At 40.5% G+C, this 19,214-nt stretch overlaps 1 protein-coding gene across 1 annotated transcript; it reads right to left on the reverse strand.

The window, feature by feature from the left end:
- Nucleotides 1–1,768: 1,768 nt before the first annotated feature.
- On the reverse strand, nucleotides 1,769–7,038 carry LOC149285781 (transcription factor Sox-8). The gene is made up of 3 exons (XM_089494898.1): nucleotides 6,620–7,038; nucleotides 3,000–3,220; nucleotides 1,769–2,496 (listed from the first exon to the last, which is right to left on the reverse strand). The coding sequence occupies exons 1-3, from the start codon at nucleotides 7,036–7,038 to the stop codon at nucleotides 1,769–1,771; spliced, it is 1,368 nt and encodes a 455-aa protein (XP_089351024.1).
- Between the last annotated feature and the right edge of the window lie 12,176 nt (nucleotides 7,039–19,214).

Below are 19,214 nucleotides of genomic sequence, written 5' to 3' on the forward strand. Positions count from 1 at the left end.
AATTTTCTATTGTTTGGGATATTTTATTTAGCAACCTTAGGTTCCTCATTTTAAAAAAAAACAAAAACCTAAAATCATCTAATTACAATTTTTGACCATGGCACTAACATTATTTTAGCATTAATAATTCAAATTATTTCAAAACTTACTAAAATTCCACCATAAATCATAAACGTGACAAACCCACAAAGGTTTCAATAAAAAGCCATTTTAATTTTCTTGAAAAGATAGAATATACAAAAAGTTAGCTTTTTTTTTAATAAAACAAAGAGCTGCATGTTAAACATTGAAATTCTCACACAACTGGACAGAAAAATAAGATTTCCAGGAAAAAAATGGAGTCTTAGAAAAAACAATAAGAAATAAACCAAGGAAAAAAAAAAAAAAATTCTAAAATTTGTCCCAAATGTACAGAAGACTTTTTTTATGATTTTGCATCTGTTTCTATTTTTAAAAAGGCACGAGTTACTATAAAATAGGAATTATATGCTCAGCATACAATGATAAAGGAATGAAAAAACATGAAAAAAAGCCAAACCATCAAATTATTAGTCAGAATCTACCTAGCCATAACATTTTAGAGACAATAATTATAGTGTCTTAAACCAAAAAAATATGGTCCCAAACCTTTGATCCCTTAAAATTCATTATTACACTGGTTTGTGGATATTAGAAAAAATTACTGTTTCAAAATATTTTTTTTTAATTTATTGCATCATACGATAACTTTCAGTTAATTTGTATTTTTTACCAAAACGGAACAACTTTGAAAAAAAAAATAAAAAAATTGGAAAATAATTTTTTCCAAATTCTCAAGAACCAACTTTGTCATCTCTTTTGTTTATTAAAAAACTGGAGTGACTATGTTTTTTTATACAAATAAAGTATTTAATCACTTATAATACGGCACATAAATATATTTTTTTATATATATTTAAAAGATCTCGGAACTATAAGAAAGTTTGAAACAAAACAAAATAAACATGTTAATTACAGCCAAAAATTATTTAAAAACAAAAAATAAAAAAATTCCACGGAAATTGATATTTCATGATCACCAAGGCCTGAGACGCAAAGAAACACTAGGTTTTTTTTTTTGTTTTTTTGAGGTCTTCTTTCTAGAATCCACTTACAGTCGGAGAGATGAACAAAGGAAGTCATCGAAAGGCCAGGAAGTAGTTCATGAAGAACGTCCAAGTGGGTTAGGACCTTCTACAGGCGTCTGGTGAATAATGAATAATGCCTCCATAGCACTACCAGAGAAACTGTAGTAGTAAACAGTCCCAAGGGGACAACTGATGGCCCAGCACTGTCCTACACCGATCATTTCACCTACACAACGTGAGAGATTGGTTAGAACTGGGTTAATCGGTCACAGCACATTCGGAATGGCTGGTCTATTTGTATGACACATTGTCGTAAACTTCAAATCTTTTGGACAACTCCTTATTATGCACAGAAACATTCAGTTTTCTCATGAGAAACGGAAGCCCATCGTTCATCTTACATGATCTCAAAGTCCCTTTAAAAAAAATGTAAGGTGTTGAGTTATTTTTAATTTTCGTGTGTGTTTCCTGGAGAATTCTGAAGTCTCGCCCCATCGGAGACGAAGGAAAAGCTCCTCGGTTTATCAGCAGGCACTTGTAAGAAACTGGCACTGCGCCTCCCGTCTTTACAGTCAGTCTATAGTGCATATGTTCCCAGAAGTTTTCAAGAACCAGAGACACAACAACGTCCTTAAGTCCTCCGTCCAAAGAATGAAGACTCTTTAAGGCCTGGTCAGCGTTGTGTAGACAGGCTGATCCCAATTGGAGTTGGGACTGTGAGATGGTGGGATGGACAAGCTATTGAGGATCGGGGTGGCATAGGGACGTCGAGAGGAATGGAAGTATGGGTACTGGTAGAGACTGGATGGATAACCAGGGTATGGGTTGTAGTAGCTGGAGCTTTGGAGGTCTGTGTAGTCACACTGGGAGCTGGGAAAAGAGCTAGACATTGATGCACTGGGAACAGTAGTGGTGCAAGCCTGGGCACTATAGGAGTTGTAGTCAGAATGAGTTGGTGAACCATGGGACTGGTCACTATAATGACTAGGACTCAACTGCTCAGTCTTAATGTGAGGTCTCTGCTGACCTGACTCATTGGAAGAGGTGGATGTGGCCGGATTCTTATGAGACCAAACGGGAGCTTGCGTGGTGCCACCTGGGTGAGTATAGGATGTAGCATAGGAAGCTGCTGTCGGGTTCTGCCCGTGGTCAGCTGGAATCGCCCCATGGCCGTTGAGTGGGAGATACTGGTCGAATTCGTGCACGTCAAAAGTCTCTATGTTGTTGATGACATCGCTGCTCAATTCGTTGATATCCACATTGCTGAAATCAATGTTCTGGCGCCCGTTGTCCATCATCCTTCTCCCTTCGTGCTTAAGTTCCTGTTTGCCGCCGTGGTGCAGGTCCGTTTTCGGCGTGGTTGGTGGGGTCGGAGGTCCGTGGGTTTGACCTACAGAGACGGAAAATAAAATACAATTAACGATAATTATTTAAGAACCCATCCTATACAGAGCAATGCGCGTTCATACGTAGCTTAACACAACCCGTTTCCCACCTTCAAAACCGTCTACCTCCGGACACAGTGTAACAGCTACATTTCAAAAATATATAGTTATATAACTTCTTGAATTTTTAAGTCTGGTAATGAATTTCTTCTTGCGATTAATTAATGTACAATAGATTTAGGAGGCAGAGAACATTATAGAACGCCATAAAAGCTAGGTCTCGGAATGTTAAATGTTTCACGGTTTGTGGCAAGGCAGAACGTTTAGACCACCAGTACGAGCTGGAAACGACGACGTCTCTATACTGGAAGGTTACGTGCCAAGGATGATTGTTGGTTAACAACCCTTTCAGACCCAGCGGGGCGAGCAACGCCCATCCGCCCAACCGGAACTAGAAGGGCTTGAAGGAACCCCGTCCAAGAGGTTTGGGGCGATGACCAGTAATTACCTGTATGCTCCCCGTGAAGATCTCCTATGGCGCCCATTCCGGAGTCGGACTTGTACATCTGATGACCAAGTTCGGCCCCGGAGTCCGAGTCGCTCTGTCCAGCTTTCACGCTCTTCCGTCTCCGGGGCTGGTACTTGTAATCGGGGTGATCTTTCTTGTGCTGAACTCGCAGTCTCTCGGCTTCTTCCACAAAGGGACGCTTCTCGCTTTCACTCAACAATCTGCGGTGAAAGAAGAGATTTGGATGAGTTGGTTGGCAACGCGACTTTCCTACACAATTCCCACCAGCTGGCAGTTTTGTGGGCCCAGCTCCTAACCCATGCGATAAACAACAAAAAACTTCTTATTAACTAAACAAAATATACAAAGTGTTACATTCGGCAAAAATATTGTAAGAAACCAGTATTTTCAAGCAATATTTTCAATATTTTCTCAGAGTTTGGAAAGAATAATGTTTTTCGATTTCTATTTTCAACCGAAATGTGACCAAAATTCTAATTTTCTATCAAAATCCTTGGTTGACTGTTTGCAGGAGACAGAGCAAAAAATTGAATCGTAAAAAAAACCCTCCACAATAAAAAAAGCTAGGATTTTGGGATTATCAACTTCCTTAAATCCAACATTCCAAAGGCAAAAGAATAATTATTTTTTTTTAAGTCACTCGTCTTAAAGACACACCCCAGGTTTCAACTTTTTTTTACTTTTCTGTACTCAAAATGGCATTCATTTTTTAAAAAAAATCTTAGTTTTCTAAGATTACCAAGAGCAAAAATGTCTAGTTTCTAGCAAAAAAAAAAACAAAAAAAAAAAAAAACTTCTTTGGCCAAAGTGATCATTCACCACCATGCTCGGAGCGGACAATATTCCATTGTTGGATCGAACGTAATTAAAGGAGATTTTTTTTTCTTGCTGTCTTTAAACTGCATTTTTTTTAAAAAACAAAAAACATTTTTTGCTCGCTTGTATATATTCCAAAGGCCTAGAAAAGTTTGAAATATATGTTCTTTTTGGTTTAAAAAAATTACAGTAGATAATGTTGGCATGTGCCCTTTTCTGGAACTTTTAGAGAAAAATATACAGGATTAAACAAAATTAAAAGTACAATATTTTAAGTTAATATTAAACATAAGATGAAATCCTAATTAATATGTTTAATTAACTATATTAAAAAGAATTTTAATTTTTTGTATTGGACTTAATAATAATAATAATAAAAAAAGAAATTTTTCTGAATGTCATTAATATATTAAATGTATTTTTTCCAGTGAAAATTTAGATTATGTTTTTTTTTGTTGTTTTTTTTTAAAATTCAAGTAATTGATTTAAATAGGTTTCCGGAAAATAAAATTATAAAAATTTGACGTTACTATGTTGAAAATGTCTGTTTACCGATTCACACAATTCCCAGGATTCTTTAATTAATTATTGCCAGACAGTTAATGATTTTTTCCAGCCGACCTTATGTAATTTTATATGTTAACCCTTTGCTTACCGAAGGGCGAAAAACAAATCTCAAGAATGACCTCATTAATAAAGTGATCTGAAAACCCCTTTTTCTCCTATTTTTTCCCCAACTTAAAAAAAAAAAACTTTAATTATTTAAAAATAAATCCCAAACCAAGAAAAATTTTAATTTTAAGAATTTTTTTCTACCCAATTCTAAATAATTATATATATTTTTTTCTATTTCCCAGCATTTACCGCATTAAACTCACAGTAATCACTAATCTTCAAAAACTTTCTTTCAATATTTATTCTGATTTCTAAAAAATAAGGGTGGGGAGTAGATTTTTTAAAATATTGATTTATTTTTTTTTAAAGAAAAGTTCTAGGAGATATTAACTCATTGTCTGCCACGGGGGATGCACAAATAATTTCTGAAAGAACTGTCAAATTAATTTAAATATCAATTTATTATAAATATTATGGCAGCCCCAATTTATCACGAATATTTGCTATTTATAGGTCCTCTAACGGTAACCAAGAAGTAAGGTTTGGTCTTGGAACGTCTTAACCCACTTGGCGATAACCCATTTTTATTTTTTTTTCTTGAGTTTTGACATTTTAACCCTTTTATAGATTTTCCCATGCCTAATATTTTTTCCGTACACAGATTTAAGGATTTTGGAAAAATTTGGCAGGGAGATTTTACAGATAATGGGTCAAAGATTTTTGGGGACATCATTGAAGGGTTAACTTATCTTAAAGGCATGCAGTATATATATATATATATATAGTTATTCTGTAATGTAAATGTAAACTTTTACTACATTAGATCCTGGGATTTTGATTAATTATTGGTTGTTTCTTTTTTTTCAAAATAATTTAAAAAATTTTAAAGAAAAAAGGCAAAATAATTAGAATTTTGTGAATTTAAGCAACTCATCAATATAATTTTACATTTTTTTTTTTTGCAACTTGGGACTGTTGTTTCGGGGATGCCCACCGGACAGCATTAAACTGGAGAAGGCGAGAGGACGCTTGCATTTGGGGATTAGAAAGGTAATTTAAGTGGAAAAGTATCTCGAAAAAACGGCACATTTGGTGTCACTAGTGGAAGAACGGAATCCTGATTTCCTGCATTTTCTCAAAAATGATTCACTTGTACGTGAAACCACAAAGAGACTGTTCAGGCCATGGGGCGGAATAAATTTACAGTTACGGCTTTAGAGGGGTGTATGTTTTTCCATCTCTGTGGTATATTAATAACGTGCCTAAGCCTGGTGTTTCTCCGCCACCCTAAGGTTGGGGGCAGTTGGGCATTAAATGTAAGCCCACCACTGGATTCCAATGCCCCCCTCCCCCAAAAAGGGTCATATTATAAGGGGTCTAAAACTTACAAAGGGTTAACCCTATCCTACCAGTCTCTTGACCCATATTCACGGCTATCATTTTATTTATACCCGGCAGAGCGTAGACCCGCGGCAGACGTTCTACGGGGATTCCAAAAATTTTGGCCAATATTGAGTATTTGGAGATATTGTACATTATAGTCTGCAGGTTTAACCCTTTCCTGACTCCCAATAAAAACAGGCTGGATTTTAGACTCTATACAAATCTCTCAACCCCTGACATTTCCACCCCACAGGCTCCCATGAGTTTGCTCTATATGTAGAGGATGCACCATACATTCAGCAGGTAGACAAGGCGCTATACATTTAACAGGTAGGACTTGTACTATACATTCAGCAAGAAGAATATAGCAGGAATTAACCCAGTGGGGAGAGCTTGTCCTATATACTCAGCTGGAAGAGCTTGTTCTATACATCAAGCAGGCAGATCTTGCACCATAACCTGAGAGGGTAGAGCTTGCACTATACATTCAGCATGTAGAATTTGTTCTATACATTGAGCAGGCAGACCTTGCACCATGCACGGGGCAGGTAGAGCACTTTGCTCTATTACACGGGGCAGGTAGCGCTTGCTCTATACGCAGGGCAAATACACTTTGCTCTATACACGGGGCAGGCAAAGTTTATCTACACACAGGACAGGCAGCGCTTGCTCTATACACAGGACAGGCAGCGCTTGCTCTATACACAGGACAGGCAGCGCTTGCTCTATACACAGGACAGGCAGCGCTTGCTCTATACACGGGGCAGGTACCGGGAGTCACTCACCTCCAGAGCTTGCCCAGGGTCTTGCTGAGCTCCGCGTTGTGCAGATGGGGGTACTGATCCGCCAGCTTCCTCCGGGCAGCCTGCGCCCACACCATGAAGGCGTTCATCGGTCTCTTGACGTGGGGCTTGGCTTTCAGGGAGCCGGAGCCGCGGGCCGGCATGGGCACCAGGCTCCAGTCGTAGCCCTTCAGCACCTGGGACACGGCATCGCGGATGCAGGCCGGGAAGCGCTCGTCCATGGGCCCCTCCGAGTCGTTCTTGGACATGGGGGGTCTGTGCGATCCTCGGCCCTCCGAGCCGGCAGGAGACAGGGGCGAGTCCGAGTCCGAGTCCGACACGTGAGACAGGGAGCTGCCAGTGCCCGCGGGGCTGCAGGGGGCATCCCGAGCCTGGTCCTGCTCCGCACTCATGTTCAGCATCGGGGAGCCGGGCTTGGGTCTGACCGACCCCGAGTAACAGAGAAAGGGGCAGAGGGGTCTGGAACGGGGGGGGGGGGCAAAGGCAGGGTCAGTGCCGGCTACTGGGGAACTTGGCTAATGCACCAACGGAGCTGTCCACCCGCTGAGCCCGGTCCTGGCAGGACGCGTCACCTTTAAGATTAAAGTCCAGCAGAAGGTCCAAGATGTCACTTTAAAGAAGCCGCTCCCGGAGTCCTCAGAGCAGATCCACCACACAGCAGCAGCTCACACTGTGCTCTGCCCTCCCATCCTGCCCCAGCTGCTATAAGAAGGACTCCGAAGCCCCTCCCGCCCCCTCCTTCTCCAAAAAAAGGGGGCGGCTGCAGCAGGCACTTTAAAGGGAGAGGGTCACTTTCACTGGTGTCACTTCCCACGTGTGTGCCTTCCACGGCAGCGGGGCTCCGACTACAACTCCCATCATCCCCAGCCGGATTTAACTCCTTCAGCACTAGACAGATAATCCTCTATTACAAGCCCAACTCTCCAAGAATTAATCAGTAGACTGTGGGGTGCTATAGCTGTGGTTTTTTATTTTATTTACCGTATTTTCTGTTTGTTTCACTGATAAGGTTGGTATGGGGGGGGGGGGTCCTACTTGTTGATGGCACTAGGTCATATACTTTGCTGAGAGGGTGATAGATAAGCACAACAGCCTCCCAGCAGAAGTGGTAGAGGGTAATACAGTGAGGGTATTAAACATGCATGGGATAGACATACGGCTCCTGAATCTAAGACGAGACCAACGACTGATTAAGGTTTGAGTCTTCACAGCAGGAGAAACGGGCGACTAGACGGGGGCCGGATGGGAACTTCTAGGTTTTCTATGAGACATATATATATATTTATTTATATGTGTGTGTATGTGTCCTATATATATATATATATACTGTATTGCATTTTGTCTCTTAAAAGCACTTAAAATTGTGAAACTCAATACATTTTGAATAAAAAAAAATAAAAAAGACTCTCCGCTGAGCTGCGCTCCGGACACAGCACCGGCTTCCTCTTTCTCATCTAAATGCCGTTTGTTTTCGTGTTTTGGTCTCATGTTTTTGTTTTTCACGAACTGGCGCAAAGTTCCATCACATGGTCCTCATATTCTGAGTGATTGTCACCCCCCGGGGGCACTCAGTGGGGTATCCATGAACCACAAAGCACTCCAGAGATCAATCCACCTGGATATTTTTTCCTTATTTCCTTTTTTTTTTTTTGTTTAAACCTGCACTATTATTTTGTTAAAACCTAGATTAAAATCATTTATTTTTGTTCAACCTGAATTTAAATATTTAACCAAATGTAACTTAATTTATTTCAACATGAATATTTAGTCAAATGTAACTGTAGACTTATGACATCATATCATCATATTATGATTTCATGTCAATAACCAATATATATATATATATTTTTTTTTCTTTAAAAACAGTTTCTGATGTCATCACAGTTTTCTCACCTGAGTTATATATTTTAACTTTTTTTCCCAACAAATATTAACAAATTATTTTTTTCAGATATTTGTTTATATCTAGGCAATATTTCGAAAAAAATTGAAAAAATTTGATGAATTTATTTAAAAAAATCAATTATTACAAGAAATAAATAATGATTATTTACAGTATAAAGTAAAGTTTCTGTAAAGTATTTTGTTTTATTTTTTTATATAATTTCTATTACATTTTAATAATGGATTTTTTTGTTTGTTTTAGTTTTTTTTTTTTATATTTATAGTGATCCTGATGAAGGACAGATTGTGTTTCTAGGTCTCTCTCCCTCCTTATATTTCCCTCTCTCTCTTTTATCCTGTATCTCTCTTTTTTGGAGTGCCCCCCCCCTGCACTAGTTAACCTGTTGAATGCCAGGTAAGAAGGGAGAAAGTGGAGTCAAAGCGGATACTTTTTATTGGGCCATCAGAGAAACGATGGAAAGTTATACAAGCTTATATAAGACCTTAGAGGTCTCTTCTTCGAATGGAACGAAAGGCAGTAACCTGCCCTCGCGCTGAAACGCGCTAAAATATAAGCAAAGCCTTATTTTGGGATGAATATGGTTATATATGGGAGAGGGGATGCAGTAAGGGGCCGCCACGGACATTAGGATACTGTTGCAGCTCCACGCACAGACCAGGAGCTGCAGGAAGGCTGTTTTAATTCGCCCTCTGCAGAAATACTGCCCGCCAGCTGGAAATATATCTCGCAACCTCCCCCACTGGGAGCAGGATCAACGCAGACCACCACCCCCTGTTGTTTAAATGCACCCCTAAGCAAGAACCCACAATGCATCGGAACAAATGCAATTATCTGCCCCTGTGTAATGCGGGCTTGCAAACGTTCATGCTGCAGGGCTACGGAAATCCACAGAATGCCATCAATTCAGGAAATACTTTAAAAAAGGGACAATTTCTTAAAAACATAAAATCTGCCGGCAGATCGGCCCCATCCGGCCCCCTTCTTAATGCAAATTTTCCTTCATTTCCCATAATTCCTCAATACAGAGTGTGTCGGAATGCAGCAGCCGTTAGCAACGCTTATGGACCCATAAAGCTATTTTCCCAAATACCTTGTAATGAAGCAGCAATTATTACTGCCGAGTATCCTCAGCAAGATACACGAGAACCTTCAGGTTTTTGCCCCAGTCTCAGGGTCTCGGGGCAGATTCTGGGGGTCACACAGTCTGGAGCAAACCCCTTCCTATTCCCCCAGCTGGCATCCTATATAAGACTCCCAGTTGGTGCTTTTGCTCCCAGTATGTTATGGTTGATATCCCTGCTTGAATGCAGGTGACTCAATTAAGTGTATCTTTAACTAATAACAAGTCAAGGTCTCCATAGGGGCCGGTATTAGAGCCATTCGGGTCACACATTTGGCTGCATAGAATCTGCACGTTGGGCTATTAAAGGGTTAATATTTCAGGATTCAGGTAGGGATTCTAGGGAGTAGGGAGTTTTAAGGTACAGTTTATTGTTTAAGCACACACCTAATCAACTCACCTACATTCAAGCAGGGATTTTAACCACAACATACTGGCAGCAAAAGCACCAACTGGGAGTCTTATATATGATGACAGCGTAGGGAGAATAGGAAGGAGTATACATTGCGTGGGTTTCTTTAATGCACAGATGTGTAACTCGTAAACTTTTAGAAGCCATAAGGAATAGTTACTAGTCACAGAGCAAGTTCTAGTCTGGGCTGTGAAAAGTCCCAGCACCGGCCATGAGCAATCCCTATTGAACTCATAAAAGCTCGGATTAAAGGCCATTGTTTTATTTTCTCTTAAGAATCTATTTGCCTAAATTACAAAATATGTCAGACCTCACATTTTTTACATCAGAGAGTGTGGTAAATAGGTGGAACAGCCTCCCAGCAGAAGTGGTAGAGGCTAATACAGTGAGGCTATTAAACACGCATGGGATAGACATACGGCTCCTGAATCTAAGACGAGACCAACGACTGATTAAGGTTTGAGTCTTTACAGCAGGAGAAACGGGCGACTAGACGGGGGCCGAATGGGGCAAATTCCCTGCTTCTATGTTATAAGCTCATTAGAGGTGCTGTTCCACTTAGAGAAAACATTACTATGCAGATGCATGAAAACACCGAAAGATGTAAAAAGCCTTTTTTTAATTAGTATGGCAACAACCTATCAGAGCTTACTATTGTGTGACATCACACTAAAGTATTCCCGGCAGAAATTTGAATAAGATACATTTTCACATGATTAAAGCGTTATTTCTGGGAAGTAACTGGACATTCACCAGGACTAGTAACAGTGTTTCTAATGGATAAGCCAAGGCTATAGAGTTCTGCCGTGATAGATGTAGAAAGAAAAAGGGCAACTAAATTGGCTATTGGCTACCTAAATCTAGAACGCTGTTCTTCCTTTAACCCTTTAAGTGCCAGAATGGCCGCCAGCACTCAGTGGGTTAAGTAACGAATAGGCATTCGGGTCGATGGAAACGATGTTTATACCGTGCGCAGGAACACGCAGCCTCTAATCAAATCCATTTCTGTTCCGATCAGCCTTGTTTATTCCAATACACAACGTTTTTCACCGTGCCATAAACATTTCCTCTTCAGACGCAAACATTTGCTTTTTGAGCAGCAGCAGAATGATCCGGGTGGATTTCCTCGGTCTTAGGAAATAAGTCAAAATTAAAAAGTACAATTTCTGTTTTTGATGTACCAAAAAAAAATGTAAACAAATAAAGTACTGCCTCTTCTGGTAAAAATCAGCCTTTTTTTTCCTTTCTTGTATTTTATTATTATTATTTATCTTTTGATTTGTTTTTATTTATTTTTGAACTATTTTTATTTATTTTTTTAACAGTTTTTTATTTATTTTATTCTATTTATTTTTTTATTTGTATTTTTTTTTTTTTACTTTTTTTTTAAAATTTATTTTATTTTATTTATATTTGCTTTCACGTTCTCTCGTTCGGGCCAAAATGTTTGCAAATCCTGGTACGGTCAAGAGCTTTTTTTTTTTTTTCGGAAATGAAGAAAGATGCCGGAGGGGTAAATCTAGCATCCTAGGGTGAATTGGGAGGACAAAGGGGGCAGGTTTTGTTGACAGCAATTTGTAAAAACCTAGCGAAACTCTTTATAGAGCTCAAGGAACTTTAATAGGTACTCGTGAAAAACAAATGGGTTTATTCCCAGGCACAAAAAAAAAAAGAAGTTGTTTGGCTTCACCTGCTGCATCTTCTTGGGTTATTTGACTCGGCTGATGGGAAGAAGGTCTAGGAAGCTCTTCCTGGGTCTGCGGTGATTGTACAGGTGATCCAGTCAAAGATCAGATGGCATTTTGGAGCCGGGAAGGAATTCTTCACCCCTTTATGAGAAGCAATTAGATGAACTTGTTGCCCTGTTTTATACTGCATTACAATGTTACCAGCCCAGATGGATCTTTGGTGAGAATTCTCCTACGGTATTGGTAGGCAGCTCTGGAGACCCCCATATTGATACTCTAGAGAGAGTTCAGAGGAATGCGGCTCAAATGGGGAATGGTCTCCAGGATAAAAATGATTAGGAAAGACTAGGAGATCTCAATATGTCTGGCTTGGGAGAGAGGGGGGGGCAGACATTTAAATACATAAAGGGGTTTAACAAAGTACAGGAGAGAAGTTTATTTCAAAAGAGGAGAAAAGTTACAACAAGACACCGGAATCTAACACTAGAGGATCACAGACTGAGATGGAATGGAAGGAAGTTTTATTTTACTGAGAGGGTGGTTGATAAGTGGAACAGCCTCCCAGCAGAAGTGATAAAGGGTAACGCAGCGAGGTGCCATAACAAAAAGTTTGAGAGTGACCAGTTTCTTAAGAGCCTGCCCTACACTGTGTCCCAACTGAGTATCATCTCGTGTTTTTAGCTCACATGAAGAAAAGTAGACTCTGGGGCGTACAAAGAGTATTTGACTCCCCAGACTTTAGAATGGAATAAGTCATACTTTATCACTCAATTATATCCAAAAGCCTGAACAGCAGATGTTTGCTTTCTTCTCTTCGTTAGAGTGCATTCACTATCCTTCCAGACGTGAGTGACCAAGGAGGCCATGTCTCGACTCACCTTTACACTTGAGGTGGAACCCAAGAGACCCCAGAAGGATGAATTTACACACAAAAAAATTTAAGAACATCTCAAGCAAGAACAGACAGCTGCTGAACAGCCGGCCCGCTCGGGAGCGTCTCGAGTTTTAGCTCACTTGCACCATTACAGAGGGAAAATCTCCATCGGCATATCAGTCTGATCCTATGAAGCGGCTGTCGGTTCTCAGATGGGTTGTTCTCAAGGTTTTTGGTTTGTAAATTCATCCTTCTGTGTCTCCCCCCAAGTGTAAAGGGGAATCCAGACATGGACTTCCTGACCATTATGGTGCTGGTTCTTGGATCTTGCCATCTAAGCAAGGTCCATAAAGACATAGTTAGATGAGCTTGAGGTGGAGGAACTTGCCCTGACCTCATTGGACACCTTTGGGATGAACTGGAACGGAGATTGCGAGCCGGGTGTCTCGTCCAACATCAGCCCCTGATCTCACAGACGCTCTACTGGAAGAGCGGGCAAAAATTCCCACAGAAATTCCCCAAAATCTTGTGGAAAGTCATCCCAGAAGAGTGGAAGCCGTTATAGCTGCAAAGGGTGGACCAACTTCATATTAACATCTATGTATTGAGAATGTGATGTCATCAAAGTCCCTGATGGTGTAATGGGCAGCCGTCCCAGTACTTTTGTCTACATAGTGTATCATGCATATGAAGGCTGGAGTTTGCCTTTAAGACTAACATGCAATAAAAAAGGAGAAAACAAGGCTCTTCTACTAAAATATAAAAGTATGTATTTTTTTTACAGTATAATTACGTTTTATTCAGGGGGGGAGTTTTCCCAATGGGCGTCAGGCTCGTACAGGCTGACACTGGTTTTCCCACCCGTTGCTGTTTGGGACCCATCTCCGCTCAAACATATCTATTGATTGGAGATAAGCGGCCATGGGAACGGATCCATGTGTTTATTGACTGGTCTGGTTAAAGTTTGTGGGAAAGAAAGACACCTGTGACAATCCGTTCTGTAAGAAAACACGCGTTCTGCAAGCTCTGATTTACTCGGAATCCACCCGGCCAACTAACTCCCTCCAGCCCAGCTGACCATCCAGATGTTTTGAATTTCACTAATGACTATGTAATTAAAGGGGACATGGTAATAAAATAAAGTATTCCTTTATTAAATTGACTGCATTAGAGTCCTCCCAAAATATATCCGAAATCCCTCATTGTTAATTCGCATTTTTATTTATAATTTTTCCTTCTCCAACCCACAGAGCTCAAACTGTTAAGGAGATATTATGATTCCCTAATTAAAGAGAATCCCCCACCATTTTTTCATTTCTTGTATCAGATTAAAAATTAGCTTTCAAAAATATTGTGCTGGTTTTTTTTTACCCCAGTTGTAGTTTTTGTCCCCCGTAATTTAATGTTTTCAGGCAGCTGCATATCAGCCATTTGTATGAGTTCTCTCTGTTATCTGATCCCCGATCTACTAGACAAACCCCCAACTCAGTAGAATGGCTCAGTCAATCACCCAGCTGGACTCTCCAACAAATGAAAGTCTATGGAAGAACGGACTTCACTGGCATTGCCATAAAGCATCAGCTCAGTGTGGTGTTTGAGCCGGGAAATACTCCTAAAATATCACATGACTGACAGCAACGGCAACTCCAGGTCTGCAGATAAAGGGAGTTTATTGGAACAAAATGAGATAAAACCATTTTTTTTTCAATCCTGACCTACATTACTGTATACAGCGCTGGGGGGTTATATTACTGTATACAGTGCTGGGGGTTATATTACTGTATACAGCGCTGGGGGCGTTATATTACTGTATACAGCGCTGGGGGCGTTATATTACTGTATACAGTGCTGGGGGTTATATTACTGTATACAGCGCTGGGGTTATATTACTGTATACAGCGCTGGGGGTTATTACTGTATACAGCGCTGGGGGTTATATTACTGTATACAGCACTGGGGGTTATTATTGTATACAGTGCTGGGGGGTTATATTACTGTATACAGTGCTGGGGGGTATATTACTGTATACAGCGCAGGGGTTATATTACTGTATACAGCGCTGGGGGTTATATTACTGTATACAGCGCTGGGGGGTTATATTACTGTATACAGCGCTGGGGGGATTATATTACTGTATACAGTGCTGGAGGGTTATTACTGTATACAGCGCTGGGGGGTTATATTACTGTATACAGTGCTGGGCGTTATATTACTGTATACAGCGCTGGGGGCGTTATATTACTGTATACAGCGCTGGGGGGTTATATTACTGTATACAGTGCTGGGGGGTTATATTACTGTATACAGCGCAGGGGTTATATTACTGTATACAGCGCTGGGGGTTATATTACTGTATACAGCGCTGGGGGTTATTACTGTATACAGCGCTGGGGGGTTATATTACTGTATACAGCGCAGGGGTTATATTACTGTATACAGCGCAGGGGTTATATTACTGTATACAGCGCTGGGGTTATATTACTGTATACAGCGCTGGGGGTTATATTACTGTATACAGCGCTGGGGGGTTATATTACTGTATACAGCGCTGGGGGTTATATTACTGTATACAGCGCTGGGGGGTTATTACTGTATACAGCGCTGGGGGGTTATATTACTGTATACAGCGCTGGGGGTTATATTACTGTATACAGTGCTGGGGGTTATATTACTGTATACAGCGCTGGGGGTTATATTACTGTATATAGTGCTGGGGGTTATTATTGTATACAGTGCTGGGGGTTATTACTATATACAGCCCTGGGGGGGTTATATTACTGTATACAGCGCTGGGGGGTTATTACTGTATACAGTGCTGTGGGGTTATATTACTGTATACAGTGCTGGGGGTTATATTACTGTATACAGCGCTGGGGGTTATTACTGTATACAGTGCTGGGGGGTATATTACTGTATACAGCGCTGGGGGTTATATTACTGTATACAGTGCTAGGGGTTATATTACTGTATACAGCGCTGGGGTTACAGCGCTGGGGGGGTATATTACTGTATACAGCACTGGGGGTTATTAGGATATACAGTGCCAGGGGTTCTGCTCAAGGAGAAAAATATTTTTTTACTCCTTTAATAAAAAACGAATAAATCCAACACAGAACCTTAATACCAAGTAAAACATTTTTTCCAGCAGAATAGAAGTCCGGACCGATAGACATTAAGCAGAGAGAGAATCCGCTGCTGTTTGAATAACATAACCTTCCTTCCTTGTAATTTCAGGACAGAAAAAAAAACGTAAATAAACAAAACAAAAAATACAAACATTTTGGCATAAACAAGCAGACGATTCCATTGATATTTTTTTTTTTGAATGACATTTCCGATTAATCACACTGAATTAAATGTGAATAACGCAGAATCTTTACTGTACAGTATATATATATATATAAATAAAAAATATCTGGAAAAATTAGCCCCCCCCTCTTGTAGAAATGTTGAAAGCATTCGATTTCAATTACAGCCGAGCCCATAATTACCGTCTGCAAGCAATTAAAACGCAAAATTTGGTGAGTTTTCTTTCCAGAATTTGTTGGATAACTCCTAAAACACACAGAAATCCGCAAAATATACAAACTTAGAAATTGCTTACCTTTCCCCAAACTGCTTGTTTAAATATGCAAATGTTTGCGGGTTAAAATGTATTCCTTTCCCAATTATATGTATATATATAGTCTATTGTGCGATTCAGTTTATGATATGCCAAAATTGTATGATTTGTTTTCATTCTTATTGTTATATGAAATTCGATTTTTATGTAAAAGGTTACATTATTAAATAAGTGAAGTGAAAGTGGGGTGCTGGCGTATGATGTCATATCTCTACACCTAGGACGGCGGCGCTGAAGGGGCGGCGGGCGGCGCTGGCCTGAGTTAAGCCTAATAAATACATCACTAAATGGAGCAGCGTTAAGCTTGTGTCAGAATTTATTTTAAAGTTTTTTGGGTTCTTGAAGAAGCCGCCTCTCTCAGCCTGGGGAGAAATAATGAGTCACCGGGCAAAACCCAGAGAGTCCCCCAAGTGTGGTCAGAGGGGCTGCTCCTGCCCTGGCCTTGGCACTCTAGGGTACTCTAGAATACGCTAACTCCTGTGTGTGTTTTTTTTATTATTATTATTATTATTATTATTATTATTTTCTATTATTTTTTTATTTATTTATTTTATTATTTATTTATTTTAGAGAGAGGTCTGCTTCCCGCGGACTGACATCACCGCGGGGTCATTAACCAAATAATGTGGTGGTGGTCGGGAATCCCGGACATCCCCGAGGGTGAGAATCTTTTCACCTGCAAGTTTACCGAAGACGGAGAGGGGTGAAAAAACAGCCGTCAATAGCAGCGTCTTCAAAGAGCAAATAAGGTTCCGAAGGCGAGAAAATTTGTTTAGTTTTAAGTGGAAACAGCAAATATTGTTTAATCTCACCCAAGGAATCCTTGTCAAGGGGAGGTCCGGATTAACGCCTTGCATGCCAGATTTGTACCCATTGTGTTATCAATTAGCTCATGCAGAAATAAAACTTGTTTTTTGTCTTCTATATGTATTAAATATATCTCTGTATATATATTTATATATATATATATATACTGTACCTCTGCACTAGGAAAGGGAACGTAAGTGGCGTAACTATTAGGGTAACTGGGTACAGCTGCAGGACCCAGGGGTCCATCCTTGCACCCCCTTGACCCTATCGCCTGGTTGCCTAGTGGGGGAGCCGGGAAATCTGAGCCTCTGAACCCCAGGATTGCTGTGGACTAAGTGGTTCTGCCCCACTGTGACTCAGAGTAGCCATGGAGAGCGTAGAAAAAGCTATAGGTGTGAGCGTGCAAGAACAACAGGACCTTTTGCCCCAAGATACCCCACTGCGTGGTGGCAGGAGGCCCCTGAATATTATTATTTATTGTTTTACATATAGCGCCTTCATATTCCGAAGCGCTGCACAATATGTACAGAACTTTTCCGAATCTCCCGATTGATGGTCTTGCTCTAGAACGTTATAACTCAAGTTTTTAGGAGGATGGAGCGATAACGTCCTGAAAACCTACGGCTCTTACCCACCGTATGTGAATAAAGAGTTAAATGGAACCAGTTCTCGTGTCATCGCGAGGAAGGAATGTCCCAAATGTCACTGTTAGGAGGGACGGTATTTAATTGGGCCCCGACCCAAATCCTTCACTAGCCGGAGAGGCAAGTTACATCACGCTCTATGCGATCATACATCCTAACGGGACGAATCATAACCGTGCAAGTTTTTCGCCTTTAATTCCCATCACACGCCCTGTCCAGTGATGTCATCGACACAAAAAAAGGGCAGAAAAGGATAATCAGGACCTTGGCACCTAAACACGTTCTACAGAATGCAATCAGAACCAGATCCCTAATGAGCAAAATCGTCAGGTATCAATAGAACGACGTAGATCAAGTTATATATTTCCCTTTAAATATAACCCGCCGTCCCCAATGAGGCCTTTAAAGGGTTACTGATCACTGAAGCATTTAATAGAATATTCATGGTTAAAAATGATATATTTATTTAAAAAATGTATAATATATAGACCGGTGCCCCCCCCCCCATGTTTAAAGCCGGTATGTCATACTCCAGATCTCTGCTTTGATCGAATTAATTCAGTTATTAAATAGCATTATTGCTACTTATTGTTTCATATAGCGCCATCATATTCCGCAGCGCTGTACAATGGGGTTATTTTCTAATCATTTATTATCACAGTAACGCGCAGAAATATCAAGTTTTTAAGTGGAATCACGGTCAGAATTTAGGTAGCCCACAAACACCTGCTCTATCTATCTACGTATATATATATATATTATATATATATATATATATATATAAATATATATATATATTAAATTCCCTCACTTTATTAGTTTCTACCACCTCTGCTGGGTGGCTATTCCACTTTGCTCTCTCAGTGAAGTAAAGCTTGTCCCTACCTTGTGAAGTCTTGCTGATCTTCCCGAGTATCTTCTCTTAGCGTGCTGGGAGAGTTGTGAGTCTGTACCCGGCACAGGTTCCTATATACCTGGGGCTGTTAATCAAACAGACAGTTCTTTTAATCATCCGACTACACCGGGCCCTTTTCCTGCCGTACAATGTGCCATTATTTACCCGTCTGTAGAGAACAGTGTGACTCGTAACCTCGACGAGGAGACAGGTTGAGAACAATAGGGCATTTATACGTCAGCCATGTACCTAACCCAATGGATATCTGGCGCATACGCACATACAGTGTATACCTTCTAGATTGTAAGCTCCTACGAACAGGGCCCCATCACCTTTTAGCAGCGCTAGCGGTTGTGTCTCTAATGGGAAGTTAAATTCCGCAGAGTTGGTGGGACAGCACCTTCAGAGTGTGCAGCAGACATTGCTCCGTCACGCTGTATACAAGGTTCCGGATTCTCCAGACCGTGCTATGACATCATGCGACCCTGCTTTGTGGTAATATTGTGTCATCGACAACGTTACAATGTCTGATGTGTAATACGCAGCCCCTCCCCCGTATTCTGATAGGAGGGTATTACTGCGCGGCCCGGTCTGGACACACGCCAG

Source organism: Sceloporus occidentalis, unplaced genomic scaffold, assembly GCF_023333645.1.
Source record: "Sceloporus occidentalis isolate IW3139 unplaced genomic scaffold, rSceOcc1.0.p SCAF_76, whole genome shotgun sequence".
Classification (NCBI taxonomy): Eukaryota; Metazoa; Chordata; class Lepidosauria; order Squamata; family Phrynosomatidae; genus Sceloporus; species Sceloporus occidentalis.

Coding starts and splice junctions, on each gene's coding strand:
- LOC149285781 (XM_089494898.1), bottom strand. CDS start 7,038: ATGCTGAACATGAGTGCGGAGCAGGACCAGGCTCGGGATGCCCCCTGC. Junction 3,221..6,619: donor ACCCTGGGCAAGCTCTGGAG/GTGAGTGACTCC, acceptor CTTTCACCGCAG/ATTGTTGAGTGAAAGCGAGA. Junction 2,497..2,999: donor TCTTCACGGGGAGCATACAG/GTAATTACTGGT, acceptor CCGTCTCTGTAG/GTCAAACCCACGGACCTCCG.